The sequence below is a fragment of the Miscanthus floridulus genome, chromosome 5 (assembly GCF_019320115.1).
Source record: "Miscanthus floridulus cultivar M001 chromosome 5, ASM1932011v1, whole genome shotgun sequence".
Classification (NCBI taxonomy): domain Eukaryota; kingdom Viridiplantae; phylum Streptophyta; class Magnoliopsida; order Poales; family Poaceae; genus Miscanthus; species Miscanthus floridulus.
The window spans coordinates 67,538,338-67,561,953 of NC_089584.1; the positions used below are offsets into that span (position 1 = coordinate 67,538,338).

At 45.2% G+C, this 23,616-nt stretch overlaps 2 protein-coding genes and 1 pseudogene across 2 annotated transcripts; 2 read left to right on the top strand and 1 right to left on the bottom strand.

Annotated features, from left to right (window-relative positions):
- Positions 1-5,778: 5,778 nt before the first annotated feature.
- On the top strand, positions 5,779-9,296 carry LOC136450028 (DCD domain-containing protein NRP-B-like). Its single transcript, XM_066450282.1, has 4 exons — positions 5,779-6,588; positions 6,782-6,882; positions 6,991-7,074; positions 8,839-9,296. The coding sequence occupies exons 1-4, from the start codon at positions 5,901-5,903 to the stop codon at positions 8,992-8,994; spliced, it is 1,029 nt and encodes a 342-aa protein (XP_066306379.1). The 5' UTR covers positions 5,779-5,900; the 3' UTR covers positions 8,995-9,296.
- A 314-nt stretch (positions 9,297-9,610) lies between these two features.
- On the bottom strand, positions 9,611-14,308 carry LOC136450029 (F-box protein SKIP8-like). Its single transcript, XM_066450283.1, has 3 exons — positions 13,761-14,308; positions 12,364-12,560; positions 9,611-10,149 (listed from the first exon to the last, which is right to left on the bottom strand). The coding sequence occupies exons 1-3, from the start codon at positions 14,139-14,141 to the stop codon at positions 9,888-9,890; spliced, it is 840 nt and encodes a 279-aa protein (XP_066306380.1). The 5' UTR covers positions 14,142-14,308; the 3' UTR covers positions 9,611-9,887.
- A 3,144-nt stretch (positions 14,309-17,452) lies between these two features.
- The window catches only part of LOC136454735 (probable monogalactosyldiacylglycerol synthase 3, chloroplastic), a 40,530-nt pseudogene continuing 34,366 nt past the window's right edge, over positions 17,453-23,616 (top strand).

Below are 23,616 nucleotides of genomic sequence, written 5' to 3' on the forward strand. Positions count from 1 at the left end.
GAGCTTGCTTGTGCGATGGCCGGTGATGGAAGCGCGGCCACGGCGGGCGCTGCGGCTCGGTCCAGCGTAGGACCGCGGTGGTGCTCCAAGCCTGGGCGGTTGTGGCTGGCTCTAAGACAACACTATGGAGCAGCAGGGCAGCGCTGCAGCACGTGTGCGACCAAGGAGTAGCAGGCCCAGCGTGGCAGGGCAGCTCCCTGGCTCCGATGGATGCTCGCACGTGCGGTAGCGGTGATGACTGAAGGCGTAGCAACGGCGGGGCACTGCAGGCCGACGTAGCTACGGCTTGGTAGGGCGACGGTGCCGTAGGCGCGAATGGAGGCGAGCAGGGAAGGGAGAGCATGAACTAGGACTGCGGTTGAGCGCATAGCAAGCAGAGGAAGGAAATGAGCAAGCAGCGGCGATAGCAGCTCGGCTCGAAGAAGCAATCGGAGACATAGCAGAGAAGAATGGGGAGGATTCGGCCTTCACTCGAATGAGAACATAGGGCAGCATAGAGATAAAGCATGTAGACAGGGACAAGACGAGGCAGGCAAGCAGAGGGAGGTGAGGGAAACAAAGAGCGACTGGCGGATAGGAGCTGGGGCTGGCCGCAGAATAGAAAAGGAAGGGGACAACAGCACGAGGGTCGGCCAACTTCCACTATGCAGGGACCGCGTGGTGTGCTCCAGCAACATTGCAGAGCCACGTGACGATGTGAGCAGCAGGACAAACAAGGTAGTACACGGCAGCAGCAGTCCGGCCAACTTTCATCCATCAGCACGTGCGTCGTACCGACGAGTGAGGTGGGGCGAGTGGTCAGCAGCACTATCGTTATTATTCAGTTCTCAAATATTCATTTACCAAGACGACTATTTATATTTTCCAACATGGCTAAAGCACTAAAGTTTGTTACTCGATATTTTAAATGCAACCAAAATCATGCTCCGAATTTTACTTACTATATACCAGTCATATCGTATTCTTGTTTATAAACATTGTTTTTCATGCTTAATCCAATAGAACAAATCATTCACTGTCTATTGGTTAGAATTATCGTTTGACATTCCTAAATATTTTTACCTACCGAGTAATTTAACTTGGGCGTTACTGGCGTCCACAAAACTAAGTCACACCAGATTCACTTATCGACTCAAGTACATTTTAAATCAAAAATCCGAGAAACCCGTTTTTGGAAATTTTACTTAGGCCTAAATCGTGGTGCTAAGCAGCTCATAACACCAGGGGTGCTACACTAAAGTTGAGAATCAACTAGAGAGAAAGATTAAGCGTCTAAGGTCGAATCATGGTGGTGAATATTTTCTTAGATTATTTAATGAATTCTATGAGGAACATGGTATTATTTATGAGCGGATGTCTCTCTATTCGCCCGAATCAAACGGGGTTGCCGAGAGGAAGAACGACACGCTAACTGACTTGGTGAATGCCATGTTAGACACTACAGGTTTATCTAAGGCATGGTGGGGGGAGGCTTTATTTACTATAAGTCATGTCCTGAATAGAATTCCAAACAGAAATAAAGAGACAACCCCATATGAGAATTGGGTTGGGAGGAAACCATCACTTTCATACTTGCGCACGTGGGGATGCTTGATGAAGGTCAACATACCAATTTCTAAGAAGTGCAAGCTTGGACCAAAGATTGTAGACTGTGTCTTTCTAGGATATGCTCATCAGAGCATTGCCTATAGGTTTTTAGTAGTAAAATCTAAAGTTCCTTATATGCATGTTGATATAATTATGGAATCTCATGATGCTACATTTTTTAGAACATATTTCCTATGAAAGATATGCATAGCAATGCTAGATTTTCTTCTGAGATGGCTCCTAATTTTACTACACCTATTGAGTCTCCTGTTGAGTCATTTGAGCAACCACTTGAAGAAGTCCTTGAGAAGGATGACAATGAAGTTCCTACGAGGAACAAGAGACAAAGGATTGCAAAACCTTTTGGTGATGATTTCATTGTGTACCTTGTGGACGATACTTCCACCTCTATTGTAGAGGCGTATGCATCTCCGGACGTAGATGATTGGAAAGAAACTATTCGTAGTAAGATGGACTTGATACTTTCTAATGGGACTTGGAAATTATCTGAGCTTCTGAGCTGTCGTTTGGTTGTAAACTTATGGGTTGTAAGTGGGTGTTCAAGAAGAAGCTTAGACCTGATGGTGCTATTGACAAGTACAAGGCTCAGCTTGTGGCCAAGGGTTATACCCAGAAGCAAGGCGAGGATTTCTTTGATACTTATTCACCTGTTGCTAGAATGACCACTATTCGAGTGCTACTTTCCCTGGCTGCCTCATATGATTTTCTCATTCATCAAATGGATGTGAAGACAACTTTCCTTAATGGAGAGTTGGATGAGGAAATCTATATGGATCAGCCTGATGAGTTTGTAGTAAAAGGTGAAGAGCGTAAGGTGTGCAAGTTACTAAAATCATTGTATGGTTTGAAACAAGCACCTAAATAATGGTATGAGAAGTTTTACACAACTTTAATGAGTGCGGGCTTTACCATAAATGAGGCTAATAGGTGTGTGTACTATCGACATGGTGGGAGCAATTCTGTTATATTATGCTTATATGTCGATGATATTCTAATCTTTGGCATGAACATTAATGCAATTAATGAGGTCAAGTCTTTTCTGTCTAAGAGCTTTGACATGAAAGATCTAGGAGAAGCTACTGTGATTCTAAACATTAAGTTGATTAAGAATGAGAGTGCGATTACTTTGTTGCAATCTCACTATGTTGAGAAGGTCTTGAGCCGGTTTGGCTTTATGGATAGCAAGCCTTCTCCAACACCTTATGATCCTAGCATGACTTTGAGAAAAGAACAAAAAGATAGGTAGAGACCATTTGAGATACTCTCAGATTATTGGTTCACTCATGTATTTAGCTAGCGCAACAAGACCAGATATCTCTTTTGCTGTGAGCAAGTTGAGTAGGTACACGTCCAACCCGGGTGATGATCATTGGTGTGAACTTGAAAGGGTCTTGCGTTATCTTAAAGGTACAATGAGTTTTCGGATTCACTATTCTAGGCACCCAGTTGTGCTTGAGGGATATAGTGATTCGAACTAGAAATCTGATATTGACCAAATCTACGCCACTAGTGGGTATGTGTTTACTTTTGGAGGTGGCGCAGTGTCGTGGAGGTCTTGTAAACAGACTATTTTAACAAAATCAACCATGGAAGCAGAACTTACTGCTTTAGATACAGCTTCTGCAGAGGCAGAATGGCTGCGTGAGCTCTTATTGAACTTGTCGTTGGTTGAAAAACCAATACCGGCTATCCTTATGAACTGTGATAATCAAACTATGATTACTAAAGTGAACAGTGCTAAGGATAATGCGAAGTCCATAAGACACGTTAAAAGACGTTTGAAGACTGTCAGGAAGTTGAGAAACTCCGAAGTAATAGCTGTGGTCTATGTGTAAACAGACAAAAATCTGGCAGATCCCTTTACAAAAGGGCTATCACGGAATGTGATAGAAATTGCATCAAGGAAAATGGGTATGAGACCCATGTGAGTTTACAATAGTAGTAACCCAACCTTTTTGATCGGAGATCCCATGACTAAGGATTTGGGAAGAACAAGCTATTAGTAAACTAAGGAGAGTAAACTATAACCCTCTCTATGTGAAGATGCAATACTCTCAAAGCAATGATGCACTGTATGGTAGGTTGGCGAATGTCTTAATGTGTTCTATTGGATTTAACAAGCGAAGATGTTGTCCTACAGAGCATTCTTTAAAGAACATACCTATATGAGCCCGACTATATAACGTCGCAGTCTATGAGACTTGGGTGATCTCTAGTAAGCTCATGAAGAGACTAGGGAGCGTATATGCTCCACCCACAGGGAAGGCTACTGGCAGCCAGGTACTAGTTTGACTTTGAGTAAAACTCGTTCGCACAAAACTTACAATTCAAGGCATTGGCCATTGTTCAAGTTGTGGATGGGTATAACTTAAAGCTCTAGGCGAATGTTCAACTTAACAGTCTCTGCTGAAACACTGGTATATAAACAATAGTGGGAGAAGGAAAATATCTATACTGAGCAGTTGAGATCTGGTGGGGGATTGTTAGAATTTATACGAATAATTCCCCTAAATTCATATGAAGAAATTCTAATAAATCTCAAAGGCCCAATACTTGTGTTCCCTAATGGGCTTTAATGTTTAAGCACATGAGTAGAGGTGGGAGGTACCACATTAATTAGTAACATATTACTAGTTGATGTGGAAGTAGGGGGTTCTCATCCCTATATATATGTACCAATCCTCCTGGGAAAAGACACACAAAAAACTATTAATGGGAGTTCTAGTTTGGAAAATCCAAAGGTAGTAAATTAGTATTTTTCTCTTCTCGTTGCTGCGTTGTCGCCGTAGTCTCTCCATCCCGGTGTCTGCGTGTACCGACGTTCGGGAGAACAGATCTCTGGAACCCTCATCCTTGTGATCCTGCACCGGGAGAGAACGTATAAGGTTTTTGGGAAGCGCTCGTCGCGCGACTGCTCCCGACTTCCTCGACGGGTCGTCTTCCATTCCATCCAAGTCAGGCGGTGCTATGTCCCGACGTATTCGTCGTCAGCTGCTCCGAACTCTTCCTTCACCACTCATCGACGACTTAGTACCACCACCACCAGCGTCTCCCTCTGCATCATCTTCACCAACGACACCATTTTTTCTGCATAGAAAAGGTACACACCATGTGATCAATCTATTATTGTCGTTTGTCTACTGCATTGATCATGATGATCTTAGCTATGTTGCTAGATATATTGCTATTAATGTTGCCTGATTTAACTGATATGTTAGAGATCTGCATGTTAGTTTATGAGATTGTCATGATTTGTATTCTACTATTAATCTGAAAATTAATCAGAAAATTGCCTAGGCTGATGCTCCGGCTTACCAACTTACTCCTCCTAGAGCCTTTTCTTTTTTCTTTTTAAAAGTTAAATATTGCCTTTTTGTTTGCCACGTGGCAAGTAGATCACAGGACCAATGCCGTCCTTCTAGAAACTCTTGCCGATTCAAAGGGGCAGCAGGGTTCACCCTCGCCCAGGCAGACACGTACTGTACGGTTGAAAAACACAAGGCGACTGGTGATAACAAGGAAAGGCGCGGCAAGATAAAAAAAACGTAGAGATTCAGTAGAATTAATTACTCTACTTCTGAATTTAGGGTCCGTTTAGATTCTAAAAAATTTTACGCAGCACTTGTCACATCAAATTTTGCGGCACATACATGGAGTACTAAATGTAGACGAAAAAAAAACTAATTACACAGTTGGGTGAGAAATCGCGAGACGAAACTTTCGAACCTAATTAGTCCATAATTAGATACTAATTACCAAATACAAACGAAAGTGCTACAGTAACTTAAACCCAAAAAAAAATTTGATCTAAACGCGCCCTTAGTTGGACTACGCGTAGAGTTGGGAGCTTGGAGCTAAAGTAAAACAGCCCCGAGAAAAAAGCATCCGCGAAAACCTTCGCGGTGAAGGCGTAGACTGAGACAGGGGGTGCCCCCGCGTGCCGCGACATCCACGTCTCGTCGCCAGGGGGCGACGCGGTTTGGCGACCTTCCCCGAAGCTTCCTCCGGCGCTCCCGGCCCCCGTCCTGCTTGCCAACTGACGCCGAACGCACACGATGACACGGCGCGCTCGAGTCAGCAGTCACACCACCACCGCCACGGGTACGAGACGAGACGCACCACCCACCCACCCACCGAAGCGGCGATAAAACCGCCCTCGGCACACGCGGCGGCACCTCCACACTTGCACTTGGTTGGAGCTTCTCCTTTTTCCATTGCTCTGCTTCGCGTCTCCCTCCCTTCTTGACTCCGCCTAACACAGCAGCGCAGGAACACAGAGAGCGATCGAGGCCATGGAGGGCTACGACCGCGAGTTCTGGCAGTTCAGCGACACGCTGCGCCTGCAGACGGCCGCCTTCTCGGGCTTCTCCCTCGGCGACTCCATCTGGTCCCCCGCCACCGCCGACCGGCGCAACAACAACAACGACCTATTCGCCGCCTCCGCGTCGCCCGCCGCCGCCGCCGCCAAGAACAACGGCGTCGTCGGCCTCAAACTCAACGATGGCGGACCGGGCCTCATCGGCTCCGGGAAGCTCGCCTTCGGCGGCGGCAAGGCCGACCGCTACAACAACCTCCCCACCACCGAGAAGGCCGCGTCCGTGTACAACAACAACAACGGCGGCGGCTACGCCAAGAACAACAACAACAACGCACTGGCGTTCAGCAAGATGGGGAGCTACGGCTACACCAGCAACGGCAACAACAGCAGTGGGGAGGTGAAGAGCTACTTCAACAAGTCCGCCGGGAGGGCGGCGAGCAACAACAGCCACGGGCACGCCGGCGGCAAGAAGGGCGGGGAGTACGGCAAGAAGAAGCACGCCAAGAACGAGGGCAACAACGGCGGTGGCGCGGCGGCCACGGACAAGCGGTTCAAGACGCTGCCGGCGTCGGAGGCGCTGCCGCGGGGCCAGGCCATCGGTGGGTACATCTTCGTCTGCAACAACGACACCATGGACGAGAACCTCAGGAGGGAGCTCTTCGGTGAGTCACTGATCGACTGACTGACCGCACGCATCAGAATTGCATCTTTCTATCTCTATTTCAGTGAAAAAAATAGGAAAACTGAAAAGGAGCAATATTTGTTCATATCTTTGAACTTGTTGATTGATGTTGATGATGATAAACACCAGCAGCATGCTGATTAGTGGTGTTGTGTGTTGATGGATGGATGCAGGGCTGCCGTCGAGGTACAGGGACTCGGTGCGGGCCATCCGCCCAGGGCTGCCTCTTTTCCTCTACAACTACTCCACCCACCAGCTCCACGGCATCTTCGAGGTACTCCTACACTACAGTAGCCAATTCGTGATCCCCTTTCTCGCTTCTTCATCTGTCCTTTGTTGTACCGTACCGTACTCATGGATCCGATTCGATTCCGATCACCAGGCCGCGAGCTTCGGCGGGACCAACATCGACCCGGCGGCGTGGGAGGACAAGAAGTGCCCCGGCGAGTCGCGCTTCCCTGCACAGGTACCTTTCTGCTTCATTCAATCCAGTCCTCTCATGGCGGATGATCGATCAGCTCAGCCACGCAACTATCTTGTCATGGCGGATGATCGATCAGCTCAGCCACTAGCGTGACTTTTTCACTTGTTTGAGTGGTTCAACAACACCAAACAGTACATTACCGACAGACGAAGGCTAGCCGCTAGCGTAGCGACCCATAACCCATTCACTTCACATGCGGCGACGACGTGGAATCGCAAAAGATTGGATATTTGGTCTACTTCACCCTTTTAACTATGAAACCGTCTGTTTTAACCTCTGAACTATCTAAAACCGTCTGTTTTACCCTCTGGACGGTTTTCAGCGGCGGTTCTACTACAGTAACATCGTGTTGCTACAGTAACGATGTTTGCTACAGTTCCCGTGTTTTGAATTTCCTTTTTTATTTGTTTTTGGTGAATTTTTGAAAAATCATAGAAAAATCTAATTTTATTGGACTCCACATGAGTAGATCTACATAGTGAATATATAATACGGTATACTTTAGTACAAATTTTTTACTGTAGCCTTAGATTAATTGGAAAATCTAATTTTGTCTGTAATTAATTGGAATAATTCATAGCTGCAGCTTCTATGGTCCAATTGTGGTGAAATTTTTATGGTACGCTAAATATTGTATGCTTGAACTATAGTAAAAATTTCGTACTTATTGGACTATGTATAACTTAGTTATAGATAAATTCTAATTAATTACAGACAAAATTGGATTTTTCAATTAATCTAAAGCTACAAAAAAAAATTGTACTAAAGCATATCGTATTATATATTCACTGTGTAGATCTACTCATGTGGAGTCGCTGTTACGAAAGCATATCGTATTATATATTCAAAACACGGTACTGTAGCAAACCGTTGTTACTGTAGCAAACCGCCGCTGAAAAACCGCCCGGGGGTACAGCAGACGGTTTTAGATAGTTCAGGGGGTAAAATAGATGGTTTCATAGTTGGGAGGTGAAGTATACCAAGTATGATAGGTGAGGAGGTTAAGTAGACTTTTTCCCAAAAGATTAGAGGCCCCGGGATAAATTTGTCTACAATCGCCGTGTGGAACCAAACCGACTCGTTACTAGTTCAGCTTGGACAGTCAGCAGAGAGGTTCGGTGACTTTAGGTCAGCTCGCCCTGTTGGATTGGACTGTTTTGGCTTATAAGTAATGGCTGAAAACACTGTTGGCTGATTTGGTGTGAGAGAAAAATATTATTCATTGACTTATAAGCCATAACTTATCAGCCAGATAGCTTATCAGCCAGATACCACCGAGCGAACAGGCTTGGTTCCTAGGTTGCTTGGGTGCCGTTTAGTTGCACTTTATTTTGCAAAAAATTTTAAGATTCCCCGTCACATTGAATCTTTGGACGCATGCATGAAGCATTAAATATAAATAAAAAATAAAACTAATTACACAGTTTACACGAAATTCACGAGACAAATTTTTTAAGCTTAATTAGACTATAATTGAATACTAATTGTTAAATAACAACGAAAGTGCTACGGTACCATTTTTTAAAAAAAATCGCGAACTAAACCAGGCCTTTGGCCAACCGGCAGAGGATCGATCTTGTCACAGGGCGAAAGAGCATGCGTCAGAGCATCTAGAATTCTAGATGCTGCAACTGCAAGCGGTGTGAGGGTGTCACCTGTAGCTGTAGCCTGTATTCCATCTCAACTACTGGTACTCTAGGAGTAGTTGTTGCCCAAGTGGTGACGCATGGTGCTTGTGATGTGCAGGTGCGGGTGGCAACGCGGAAGATCTACGACCCACTGGAGGAGGACGCCTTCCGTCCCATCCTCCACCACTACGACGGACCCAAGTTCCGGCTGGAGCTCTCCGTCACCGAGGCCCTCGCCCTCCTCGACATCTTCGCCGACAAGGACGACGCCTGATCCTGATCCTGATCGGATCGTCAGGCACTCAGGCTTTTGAATTTGGATGAATGAATAATGGATGGACTTGTGGAGCAGTATATTAATAATAATTAATATAATATATCCACCTTTGTTTGATATTAAGGGCTATGTATGAGGCACGCGTCCCATTGTTTTGTTTTTATATAACACTTGTGCGATGATTGCAGAGGACTAGCCCTCGTTTTTTGTAAGACAAAACTAGTACTAAGATATCTGTATTATTCAGGTCCAACTGACATGTATAAACCATCTGTGAAATGATCTGTTCTTGTGCTGTACTACAACTGAACGTAAGGAACGGTCTTTGTTCCTCTGTTCAAGCACCAGACGTGTTTCTATTGGATTGGAATTTTGTCCCTGGCGACAATTACAATGCGCACCTCGGCTAGTATAACAACACTACTGTCTGAATGCTCCAGATTCGAAAGCACCAGCTACCTGCCAGACCATGACTCAGTCCAGTCAGTACAGCAGAAACCATTGAGCTTTCAACCGATTCTAGAAGAGAATTGATCAACTCGCAGCGTCTGGAAGCAGATAAAGTAGCTGCACAACAAAGTACGTCGAAGAACATCACAGTTAGCACCAGATAAATCAAGTCAGCCGCGGCCCACAGTGCCCATAACCTTCCATTCACCGATTTAAGTTTTAATAACACCTAAAACACATTTGTACAAAACTGCGGAATGGAGATCCAGAGGAGTAATATCAACAGCAGATCCACAACGGAGAAAAAAGGGTGGGGGAAGGAAATCTCTCCTCAAATACATCCTGACAATCTATCTCCGGTCAAGAAGCATACCACATCAAACATTCACCACCGAATTTTCTTCCCAAAGGTTTCTTCTTGCTTTTCTTCTCCTCCAGCTTCAACCAAACATATTATGCGGAGCAGGGTCAGCCATGAGCGAGCTGTGGTGATGGACCATATACCACTTGCCGTTCCAGAGCTCGTACACGTTGGTCACATGGAACAGCACAGGGTCAATGTCAACATTCGCCTTCATGTTGACCCATGCCACCTCATCGAGCACACGGACACGGACATCCCTTATCTGGAAGGCAATGCCCTGCCCTCCATCTTGGCCCCAGTTGAATAGCAGGCCCCAGCTCTCCATCACTGCGTTGTATCTGAGAAAGAATGGAAATGGATTAGCATCTATGACACAAGTAAGGCCTGTTAGATAACGCCTCTTCAACAGTTCGATTAGAAAATCAATACTCATAAGGGGAATAAAATAAAAAAGGCTTTTTACAATTTCAATACAAAACATTCATCCCAAATACAAAACAACAATACTGAAGGTGTTAGCATCTATGACCTGACACACCAAGCCTATAGTCGATGGATTTAGTTCTATACTTATATGGTATGGTTAGCTGGTTAATTAAAGCTACTACAAGACAGCAACCAATGGGTCCCGATACTGCCAAAGCATACAAATTTTAGTTCAGTTCTCACAAAAGAAACGGATATTTCAATGAGCACATCTTCATTTATGTTCACAGGTACAAAGGTTATTCAAAAGTGTACTTCATAAGATGAAAACTACATGTGTGCACACTGTTTTAAAAGGCAATCCCCCTAGCCCTCCTAATAAGCAACGAGACTACATGTGTGCACACTGTTTTAAAAGGCAATCCCCCTAGCCCTCCTAATAAGCGACGAGACGCTAGATAACCTTCAGCTGCCCATGTAGCATCTAGTGATTTTTCAGACATTTGTGTGTACAACTAGAAACTAGCACTTTTGTCAAAAAAAGATAAATAAATCCAACCAATCTTCAGCATAGTTGCAAGATCTCAACAGTTGGAGCTGCTAGAAGGACAAGCAAAAAGGAAAGAACAAAAATTGAATACGGAGAAACTCTGAGGATAGAAATAACAGAATGGCAGAAATTGGCATACCTATGCATAGGTGTGACTGTCTAATAGTATTATATATTAATAAATTATACAAATAACTAGACTTCACAAGTCACAAGCTATTTCTCACGGATATGGCCACAACTCTATGGTATGGAAGCCTTAAAAAAACTTCTACTCTAGCCATGGTCTTATATGTTGTGTCTAAGCAAGCATAATTCATAGTGTGTATGTGAGCCATGGTCTTATATGCTGTGTCAGCAAGGACGGTTCATAGTAGGCGTGATTGGTTGGCCGTTTCCAGCCGGCACAGGCCAGTGAGATGCAGCTACATAGCGATTGGTTCGCTGCACAACACGTGCCAGAGCCTGGCCTGCGGCATGCAGCAAGCCCTGCCAAGCCTGGCCGTGGGGAAACGAGAACTGATTCCGTTTCCTCTGAGCCTGGCCCGTGGGGGTGTGAGCGTGCACTGTGACTCTGCGAGAAAGAACCGGTGCAGCTACAAGCCAGAAAGTAGGCAACCAAACAACAGATGTGTTCATCTAGTATGTACTAATACAGTCAACCAAACAAAATGACGTTGCACACAACAGGCCTGTCCTAGCTCAGCCAGGCTCATAGGAGCGAGCCAGGTTCACCTCGGCACCAAACCAATCAGGCCCATTGTGTATGCGTTTTTTTCTGAAGAACTATCAGCAGAGCTTGATTTAGTAAAAGAAACAAAATTAATAGTTATAGTAATGCATTGGTGTGTCTATATAACAAAAAAAAATCATGTGTTGACTCAAAACTTATCCGCTTCTCCACCAATGATTCATAGTGTGTATGTTAGCCTTGTCTCATATGCTGTGTCTAAGCAACCACGATTCATAGTGTGTATTTGTTTTTTTCTGAAGAACTATCAGCAGAGCTTAAAGTTTGTAGAAGAAACAAAATTAATCATTACAATAATGCATTGATATGTGTGTATATACCAAATAATTCAAGTGTTGACTCAAAATTTCTCTGCTTCTCCACCAATGCAATGCAAGGATACCTGTCGGTGTCTCTCTAACAGGTATCAAATTGTATCAAACAAAATTTACTTCACATTGACCTAACATATGCAACGAGTTAAAATTAATTTGCTAAGAACCTTATAACATACTCCATCCATTTCGCAATGTGTCCATGGCCACCCATTGGGCACAGAACAAGGAAACCTAACATCTATGCAAACGAAGCAATAGATCAGCCACAACTAGGTGCACACCCCTTGGAAGATACAAGTCAACAAGTAAGTCTGTACATGCATTGGTTATTCCCTTCCAAATAAACACCTTGCATTTAAAGTCAACAACATCGATCACCAACTTGTCTGAATTGCAATGAAAATGGCTTAGTCGACTTGTAAATAAACTATAGGCCCGCAAAGCAGAAGGATTATAAACCAGAGAATAATTAGAACTTTGAATCGATCGCAGTGAAGTCAAGACATACCCAGTGCAGAACTCCCCAGTTGCATGAATACACTTGACATAATCTGCATTAAGCCAAAAACGGCTCATTGCTGGCAAGGACCCTTCCCTGATGATATTGTAGAACTCTGCATTAAGGTTAATGATGGCTTTTGTAGCAGCATAGTATGCCTTCCATCCATTAGGAGGATTTATAGTACCCTGCTCCACCGTAAAATCCTGCAAGAGTTGATTTATTAGATTAAAAGGATGCAAAACAAAGTCAGAAATTATTATTAAAAAAATCTTTCATCATAACCACAGGAACTGCCGTTTTAAACAGTCAAAATGCACAACTTCACAGTCACATCAAGGAGGGGAACAAAAGGAGAAATTCAACAAGTTACATCAATAACTTCTTATCCAATTAAAAGGTCATGTAAATTCAAATGGAACACAGAAAACTAACCCATAAGTTAAGTTGTGCGGAGAGTTAGAAGGGACGACTGTATGATAAACAAACGTGATTTGCGGGCAGCCTAAAAACCCGGCAAACAAGGGCACATCCGTACATGTACACAACACAAACTTTCTTGCTTGTCATAGGCAGTCACATGCCTATCAACATGGGAAGATTGTGAAAACACCAGGAAAGATTCGGAAACTGAAACAAGGTGAAGTCCTTCACATCATATCTGGGTAACTTCCCTTCAGTTCAGAAATGGAAGTAGATGCCATGGCAAAGTTCAGGCCATCCCGTGTGTCCGATGAGAGCTATGGACGTTCGCAAAGGCTTACCAAAAATTTCAGTTGCTCAGAGTAGGGATGAAAACGACCAGAAACAGTCGGTTCCGATATTTACTATGCAGAAACGATTCCCGGTCGGTCGGAAACTCACCATATTTTCATTTTAACTATTTATTAACGGCATAAGAAATTAAAAAATCAAAAGTTGAAATAAGGTAATGGTTGAAAACCGTCATAAAAGATATCACTATTTCGGAAATGAGTCCCGATAAACAAAATCTTCCATTCTCACTTTCATCCCAAACTTAGAGAAATCCATATGGATTCCGGATAGAATAACTGTACAAAGAAAATATCCTATCCACATGAGCTTTTGAATTAGGTCGTTCCATATCCCAACCCCTATCCTACCCTCTTGGCCCTGTTCACTTGGCTGACCAGGCTGAAAAGTACTTGTGGTTGATTCGTTGCGAAAGAAAAACACTGTTCATTCGCTGAAAAAGTAAGGCTCATAGGATAACGATACAATTGTATGCACCAGCAGAAAGGTAATACACCCAAACCTCAAGACAGTGATGGTCCATTTACAATGGAAACAAGCAGGGACGGATAAACTACATTGCCAATCAGACAGTAGAGCAGTCAAGGGGAAGTTCAGGGAGGGTTGTGGGCGCATCAGGCCCAGCAGCACACCTTGTGGTACAGTGCCTTCCAGGCGCCGTCGTCGTTGGCCGCGCGGCGCATGGCGGAGTTGGTCATGGAGAGACGGCAGAGGCTGGTGTAGTCGAGGTAGCTGAGCGCGTGGGTGGTGATCTCGGGCACAAGCTGCTCCATCATGGAGGGCGCCTCCGGCGGAGCCGGCTCCGACGCCTTCTTCTTGTTCTCCCCGCCCACAGCCATGTCGCCGTTGGCGGACTTAGCGTCGCGGCAGCCGCAGCAGTTGGCGGGAGGGGATCGGTGCTTCTTTGAGGATGCGGGGGAGGAGGAGGAAGAGGAGTGGAAGACCCAGAAGGCGCAGGCGAGGCAGCAGACGGCGGTGGCACCGGCGGCGATCAGGACTCGGGCGCCGTCCATGCGGATGCGGACATCCAGGTCGCGGGGGCGACGGCGGCGGAGGGAGAAGAGCAGGTCAGGGTGTGGGGGTAGGGTTTGGACGGCATCCCATCACACGGAAAGAGGAGGCTAGGGTTTTGTCGTTTGGGTTGGGAGGAGACGAGATGGGGAATGAATGAGCACGGAGCACGCGGGGGGGGGGGGGGGGGGGGGGGGGGGGGGGGGGGGGCGCGGTGGTCTGGTTTCCGTTTCGGATCGAGGAAGACGAACAGAGAATGGATGCGATGCCACTTATGAACGGGGTTGGGTTGGGCTTGGGCACCGTCACCGTGGACGCAATCGCCGGATCGGCGTTCGGTTCTGGGTCGCATTCGGCGTTACGGTGGAGGGTGACCGTACATGTCGACTTAGGTAGTGGCAACTCTACCAATGTCTTTACTTTCAATCCCTGAATATGAAATCTTTAGGTTTTTTCTGTCAACACTGTTCATCTCGCTATATTTTAAGGTGCGTTTAATTAGATGGGTATCCTTAAGTGAGAGATGGCAGTTCATATACAAACGGTGTTCGGTTCGCGGACGAGTTAAATATGGAATATTCTTCTAGATGTTGGATATCTTAAAAAAATTGTCTGGTTTTCTAATCTATGTATTTAGTAAATAATTAAGGATTATTAGTATGTTATATTACTATTTAGTAATTATGATGGCAAATTAATTTTGATAAGTGCTAATATGTTGATTAGTGCATGTTTTGTATGCCAATTAGGATAATAATGGTGCTAATTAGCATATTTTTTGTAATTAGTGACTATAGCATGACAAGATTACTGTTAATACATACTATTAGTGTATAATTAGCTATTTTTAAAAATGACATAAATACAATTAGTCAAGTATTCTCATCTCATCTACTCTCATCCATCTAACCAAACAGAAAAATGACTCTTTCTCTATCCATCTAACCAAACAAGCAGCATGGATATCAATATCTCTAAATTTATGGATGGCCATATCCCATATGAAAGGTCCTAGTTTGATTTTGATAACTGAGTGACAACTTAGGTGGACTAATATGAGCTTATGTTGAGATACACATATATTAGTCCACAAGTATACTAATGTAAGCAACACTTTAAAGCCACGATGGAGAGGGATCTTGGGTTGTTGCGCAATGTAACACCCTCGGTGTTACGCTGTAATTTTTTGCTAAAACACTACATGGACATCATGTTTATGTGATAGTGTATGTAAAATAGTGTGTAAATTAATTTTTGTATCTCGAAACGATCGACGGAAACGTGAAACGAAAGTTACCTTTCAATGTCGCGTTACATCACTTAGGGTTTTAAATTAATTTTTATTAAGCGAAAATGCTATAGAACGTATATACAAAATTTTAATAAAGTTTGTAGTACAAACTTCGTAGGTGACGATGAAATACTTGAGGTCGCGAAAGGAATTCACTAGCTAGCGTACCGAATAGCTTGGAAATCGAATTCGACACGAATCCGATCGAGACTTAGTCGAATTTCCAAAGTCGGGAAACGCTTTGATGAAGCTAAGTTCGGCAATTCTTGTAGAAGAATCGGGTTAAGTAGTGGTATGGTCCTAGGGCTTATTTTAGCAGCCTAACATGCCATCTCGAGTGTAAAATAGGTGGTTTAGCAATTGAAGCATCGAGTTGGATTTTTGGGGTGCTTTAAAAATCGTGCATGGCATGTTACCGCCGGTTTTAGCGTCTGGGAGTGGTCACCGTGCCTCGGCCCAGCGTCACCGCTCGTCCACGTGCGCACACGCACACCGCCGCGCGGGCTCCGCATCACCGCTGCCACGCTCACGCACGCGCCCACGCACGCGACTCACGCGCACGCCGCGCTCGGTGGGACGCTGGGGCCGGCGAGCCTAGCCGCTCTGCCACCGTCGCTGCCGTTGTTGCCAGCACGCGCACGTGCCTCTGCATCACGTTGTCACCTCGCGTGCGCTCACATCACTTGCGTCGCGTCGTCGCTGCCGCTGCTGCGCGCTCCCGCTACGCCGTCACGTGGCCTGGCCGTCGTCGTCTTGCGAGTCAAAGCGCTGCGGTCGCACATTGTCGTGCTGGCCTCGTACACGCATGTTGAGCCGTCATTCGTCGCACCATTGTCCTCTTCCATTTAGTGATTGCGCCACACCACGCTTCCTATCACAATCGCTTTGAATGGCGTCGCGCCGGCAGGCTGAGCCACGCCAAGGCCAACCCGCATAGCCTGGCCCCATCCATGTAATTGTGCACTCCTGGAGCTTGAATTGGGGCCTAGCTTCGTGCCAAGCCTGCCACTGTTGCAGCCGTACGGTGTCAGGCTTCAATTTGAGGTTTCCCCCGCCGTCGACCACCTTAAGACCGAACGGCGTCGTCCACCCAATTAGCCTCTCGCCGTCCACCTCCGTCCAATTAACTGTGCACCCAACTAGCTCTGGTGGTTAGCTCACGATTGGAGTCGACCCGACGAGCTTTCATCCTCTAGTGAGGTACTACAGAGCTTTTCCCTTGCGGTGGTCTGCCATGGCCGTCGGTGTGGGTGCTCGGCCAGGGCGTCGTTCCTTGCCCCTTTGTCTCAATTGAGCGTTACTTTTGCGTCTACTTGACTTGGTTGCCTCTCTTGTGAAATAGTTTCACCAGGAGTGCAGCGAGTGGCCGAGAACATCGTCGGCGTGCTTGTCGTGAACCAGAGCAACCCCACGCACGTGGCCAACCACCTTGCCAAGCCTCACGACTTCGTCCAGGCCGTCCTTCATGTCTCTAGTGAGGCCCTCCTACTCCTAGGGTAGATGGTTGAATCGGTTAGGGCCGAGGCTCACCGAAGCGTGTGGACGCCTCTGACGAACGTGGTGTAGATGCTGTGTCTGTGGCCGGTTCGTTTGGGAGTAGAACGGGTATATCTCAGACCTCTAGAATGTTATCAGTACTCTAGGCATGGAGTCTATATAGTGATGGTAGTGCTGGGCTTGATGTTTTTGTCGGCGTTAGTGTCACCACGGCCAAACCCCATCGTGGTGCACGGCCACGCCTCTGTGCGGCACCAATCGTGGTGTTTTATACCTCTATTGATTGCGCTTGTGATGAAGAGTGTCACGGTGGTGATGTTTGCTACCGAGGAGGTCCGTGCTCGTCGACGTTTGGCCGGAGATGTCGTGGCCTCTAATAAGTTCTGGCCAGGGACTTTTAAACAGGAATTTGAAGTAAGTCGGGGGGGTTTAGTGAGAGCATCAGTGAGAGAGTGAAATAGTAGATAGGATTGTGGGTCCATTTAGTTAAAAGTTGAGGGCTCTTTTGCATAATCGTCGGCGTGCATGGGTCTCCCCTCCATGGGCCACTGTCGCGCGTGGGCCGCGCTGGAGTGCTGCGCGTGCGTGCGTGTGATGCGTAGGAGTGGGCCACGCCGCTCGCTCGCGGGCCGCGCGGTGGATGTTGGTTTTTCATTTTTCAGTGAATTAGTAAAGGTTTGTTCAATTTAGTTTTGAGCTAAACTTTGAAAAATTATAGTAAATTATGTAGATGTCCAAAAATAGTAAAACAAAATTTGTTAGGTTCACAAAAATACTATCTAGCTATTGGTGTAGTTAGTTTATAGTTATCTGTGATAATAATAGATTCATCAATTCATTTAGGAGAGCTTAGTATTATTTAGCTTAATAGTTGTAGGAATTTTTGTGGCACATTGGTGATAGCTTTAGCCATGAAATTTTTATAGTAGGTTCATTAGATTATTATGTACTCACTGTAATTTTTGTAGCATTAGAATAGAATGATAAATAGGGTGGCTAGTACTCCTTGTTTTATAGTTGTAGGGTCAAGATGGCGACTAGAGGGGGGGTGACTAGTCGTTTCTAAAACTTAATCGTGTCGGCTAACCAAAACAAGTGTGGAATTAAAACTATCGGTCTAGCCAAGACTACACCCTTCTATCTATGTTCTCTAGCACCTTGCAAAGATCCTAATTAAGCAACAAAGGTGCCGGGCTAGCTAGAGCTCACCTAATCAATTCTAGAAGCAAGGTCACATAAACCTATGCCACTAGTACTTTAAGCAACGAGGGAGCTCCTACACATGCTAGTAAGCAAAAGCACAAAGCCAACTAAGCTCACTAGCAATGCTCAATAACAAGGCAACCAATGTCAATTTAGAGAGCGTAAATACTTAGCTACACAAACTAAGCAATATGACTAACAAGGTTACACAAACCAAATTAGCCACGCAAGGGAGCTAGTTCTTATGCTACACAAGCAAGAAGGTAACTAGTGAGCTACACAAGCTAACTAATTACAAGAGCAACTACACAAGCATAATGTATGTGAAAGTAATTACAAGCTTGTGTAAGGGGATTGCAAACCAATGGGAAGAACAAAGTTGACACGGTGATTTTTCTCCCGAGGTTCACGTGCTTGCCAACACGCTAGTCCCCGTTGTGTCGACCGCTCACTTGGTGGTTCGGTGGCTAAATGGCATCACCCGCCAAGCCCGCACATTGGGCACCGTAAGAACCTACCCCGAAAGTGAGGGTAGCTCAATAACATGCTTTACTAGAGTTTCTCTTCGCGGCTCCCACGGGGCGAGCATAATGCCCCTCACAAAGCTCTTCTCCGGAGCACCGCACAAGCTTCTTGCGAGCTTCGATGGATACCACCAACAAGCCATCTAGGAGGTGGCAACCTCCAAGAGTAACAAGCACCACCGACTTGCAACTCGATCACCTAGTGCCACTCGATGCAACCTCACGATGCAATCACGCTAGAATCGCTCTCTCACACAATCGGATGATCACTATGAAGCATATGTGAGATGGAGGGCCCTCAAGCACTCTCAAGCATGGACACAAAGTCCCCCAAGGTGCTCAACACAAGCCTTGGCTGAGACCTCATTCTATTTATAGCCCCACGAGCTAAAATAGCTGTTACCCCTTTACTGGGCGTTTTTCGGGTTGACCGGATGCGACGGTCATATCGATCGGACGCAGGACCTTAGCGTCCGGTCAACGGATGCTCAACATGTGTCGCCTTCGTTCAACCTCAGTCGCTTGATATCAATGGTCAAGTGATGACCAGACGCAGCTGCTCAAAGTGACCGGACGTAGGACCCCAGCGTCCGGTCACTTCTAGTAAGCTTCCAGAGGTGAAAATTCATGACCGGACATGTTCGGTCGGTCATGATCGGACACAGCAACAGTGTTCGGTCATTTCTCCTCTTCTCTGTGCTGCCATGTCAGCGGGACCAGACGTAGCCACCCAGCATCCGGTCATGAAGTGACCTAGCATCTGGTCAAAGACCGACGCCTGTGCCTTCACTGCTGCCACTGACCGGACGAAGGACCCCAGCGTCCGGTCACTACGTGACCAGCGTCCGGTGCACACTATGAAACCCTGTCTTTTCTATATAGGGCGCCGGTGGCACCATTGGAATGTCCGCACTCTACGAGCGGACACTCTGCTGTTGGAGTTTTGAACCTTTCTCGCCTCCGTTCCATCACCGAGTTGATCCACATCAACTCCAACTTCATCTCCTTTGTAAATGTGCCAACACCACCAAGTGTACACCACCATGTGTATGTGTGTTAGCATTTTCCCAATCATTTTCCAAAGGATTAGCCACTCCACTTGCCACGCCACTCAGTCCTAGCGATGATGCAAAGTTAGATCACTCGAGTGGCACTAGATGACCGATATACAAACAAGTTTGCCTCTCTTGATAGTACGACCATCTATCCTAAACCCGGTCATCAACTTCTCTACACACCTATGATCGATGAAATGAAATGCCCTAGGTTATACCTTTGCCTTGCGCATTCCATTCTATCTCCTCCAATGTCGATGCAACACATGCACCAACATGATCAATAGTGATATGATCCACTTCATATCATCACATATGAAAGCATCTAGGCCCCTAGTTGGGTTTCAGTGATTAATGACAATACGTGATTACTGTGACTAATGTGTGTTTTGCAGATGTAATTAAGTTAGGTCATGGTAATGGCAATTGATTGGGCAATCATGGTTGTCATGGCCCTACAATGGAAATCGTTTCAGTTTTCAAAGGATGGACGACAAGGTTAAGGATGGACTAGTTCTAAGTGTCGTTTGGAGTTGAAGAGACACTTAGAGTAGTTTAGGACTTTGTTTTTCCTTTGGCCGTACTATTAAGAGGGGTATGAATGGGTAGCTTGACCTAGGTGAGTCTAGTGAGTTAGGAGTGGTGCACACTTGTTAAATCTAGCACTAGGTAGCTCCAAAAAAGCCCTTAGATCAATTGAAGCAAACTTCATTCACATATAATTGTGAGTTAGAAGTGAATGGAGGGTCAAATGCTGACCGGACGCTGGTTTCGGTGTGACCGGACGCTGGTTTCGGTGTGACCGGATGCTGGCACAGAGTCTGGTCAGTTCATTTGATCAAGGTGAAATCGTCTGGTGTGACCGGACGCTGAGAGGTGAGCGACCGGACGTTGGGTGCCAGCGTCTGGTCGACTCTAGTAAGGTTCTAGAGAGGGAAAATCGTGACCGGACGCGTCTGGTCAGTGCTGACCAGACGCTGTCCAGCGTCCGGTCACAACTTAAACACTGGGTTTCCAGGAGAACTAACCAGAGCATCTAGTCAACATGACCGGAGCGTCCGATCACCCCGTAGAGGCACATAACGGTTCATTTTGAACACGGGTGTATAAATTCTTCCTCCATTCATGTGAGGGGGTACTTTTGCTCATTCCAACAGCTGAGAAACACCCTTGAGAGTGCCAAGAAGAGCAAGGTCCTAGTGAGGTGATTGAGATGTGAGAATCTAAGTGTGAGACCTCATTAGTGAAAGCAAGAGTAGCAAAGTGTGCATCCACCCTTCTTATTAGTCTTGTCATGGTCAAGTGAGAGTTCGTGCTTGTTACTCTTGGTGATCGCCATCACCTAGATGGCTTGGTGGTGATTGGGAGCTTGGTGATCATCCGGCAGAGCTTGTGGATGATCCAACTCAAGTTGTGAGCGGTTGTGGGTGATTCACCGCGACGGAGTGTCAAAGAATCAACCCATAGAGAGCACTTGATCCTTGCGCAAATTAAGGGGGAGCTACACCCTTGCGCGGGTGCTCCAACAAGGACTAGTGGGGAGTGGTGACTCTCTGATACCTTGGCAAAACATCATTGTGTTCCTCCTTCTCTCTTTACTTTGAGCATTTACTTTGAGCAATTCAATTTTTGTCTTCACATTCATAGAATTGCCATGCTAGAGTAGGATTAGAACTTAGGTTGCTAGACTTTTTGTGCGGTAGAACATTAGAAACACTTTCTAGGCACAAGGGGTGAAGTTGGGCTAACCATAGGGTTTAATTATTGCTAAGAAATTTAGAATTAGCCTAATTCACCCCCCTCTTGGGCATCTTGATCCTTTCAATTAGTATCGGAGCCTCGTGCTCACGTATTTAGGCTTAATCGCCTAGTGAAAGATGTCTCACGGGGATGGACCTCCTCCTATCTTTGAGGGGGGATGATTTTCCTTATTGGAAAATCTGTATGGAGGCATATTTAGAAGCTCTAGATGTTGGTATACTTAGAGCCGCCTCACAAGGATTCCCAAAACCTCGGGATCCCACGCACCTACAAGGCGATGAGGTCAATTACAAAAAATGGAATGCAAAGGCTAGAAACACCATCTTTAGAGGCATTTGCAAAGATGTGTTCAATCAGGTGAGGAACCACAAAGACGCCCATGCACTATGGTCGGATATTTGTGTGCTTCATGAGGGAACTAAAAGCAAGCATGAGGAATGATATCATCTTGTTATGAAAAAGCTAAATTCATTTGAGATTCTTCCCAAGGAGAGTGCTAATGAAATGTACTCACGCTTGATTGTTCTTGTAGAGGAAGTCAATTGGCTTGGACTCACTCAAATGCAACCATCCGATGTTGTAAGAAAGATCTTGAGTGTCCTCCCTATTGATAAATATGGGCATATTGTGACCATGCTTTATCAAGGTGATCTTTCCACCGCTATACCAACACAAATCTTAGGAAAGATCAATGCTCATGAGATGTACATGCACATCACACCACAAGATGGCTCATCCTCTACTAAGAAGAAAGAAAAAGACTTAGCATTCAAAGCTAGCCAAGAAAAGGGCAAAGCAAGAATTGAGTATGAAAGCTCAAGTGATGATGAAGTAGATGATGCAAGTCTTGCTCTCATGGTGAGAAGAACCACCAAGATACTAAAGAAGCTCAACAAGAGTGGCATCAAGTTTGATGGGAAGAAAAAGAAGTTCTTCACTAGCTCTAGAAGGAAGCCAATCTCGGAGATGGATTGCTACAATTGTGGAGAACTTGGTCATCTAGCACACCAATGCACAAAGCCCAAGAATGACAAGCACAAGAACAAGTACAAGGGCAAGAAAGATGACTTAAGTAATGAAGAAGAAGATGAGAAGAAGAAAAACAAGCCATACAAGAAGAAGGATGGCAAGAAGAAGGAATTCGACAAGAAGAAGAAAAGTGGAAAGGCATATATCATCGGTGATTGGCTCATGGACATTGATTCATCAAGTTGCTCATCCGATGATGATAGTGATAATGAGAAGGTGGCTACCATTATGATTGACTCTTCATCATCTTCACCAACACCACCGCTATCATTCTCTACACACCTATGCCTTATGGCCAAGGGTGAACAAAAGGTATCAAATGATGATGATAGTAGTAGTGATGATCATGCTAACAATGATGATTGTGATAGTGATAGTGATGATGATGAATTTGAATCACCTTCATATGATGAACTTGTCAAATTGCTAAACAAATATACTAGGATCATTAGAAAGACTAGAGCTAAGAATGACAAGCTAGAAGCTAAGAATGATTCTCTTTTAGCTAAATGTGATATAGCCGAAAAGGCTAGTGTTGAGCTTAGAGAAGCAAATGATGCTATATCATCCAAACTCAAGGAGCTCAAATCTTCTAAGAAAGAGCTTAAAGAAAAACATGATAAACTTGAGAGGATACATAATGAGCTCATCACTAGCCATAATATGCTAAAAGATGAATATACAACTCTCAAGATTAATCATGATAATCTTGTCATTGCTCAAGAATATTTATCCAATGAGCCACATGATGCTACTAACGATGTTGTTAAGATTGATATAGCTACATCATGTGATGATTTGATCATTGAGAGCATTGAGCAAAGTTCTAGTAGCAAGGGCAAGCCAGTGGTTAAGACCGATAATTATGATGAGTATGTTAAGCTCAAGAATGATAATGAAAAGCTCAAGAAAGATCTTGAAGAGCTCAAAACCACCAACACTATAGTGCTAGAAACTCTTCATCATGATGGTGATTTGATTCTAGAGAATGAGAAGCTCAAAGAAGAGAACAAGAAGCTCAAGGAAGAGAAAAATAATGATGCACTCAAGGAAGAGAACAAGAAGCTCAAGTTGGAGAAAGAACATCTCAAGATTGGATTGAGCAAGTTCACAAGAG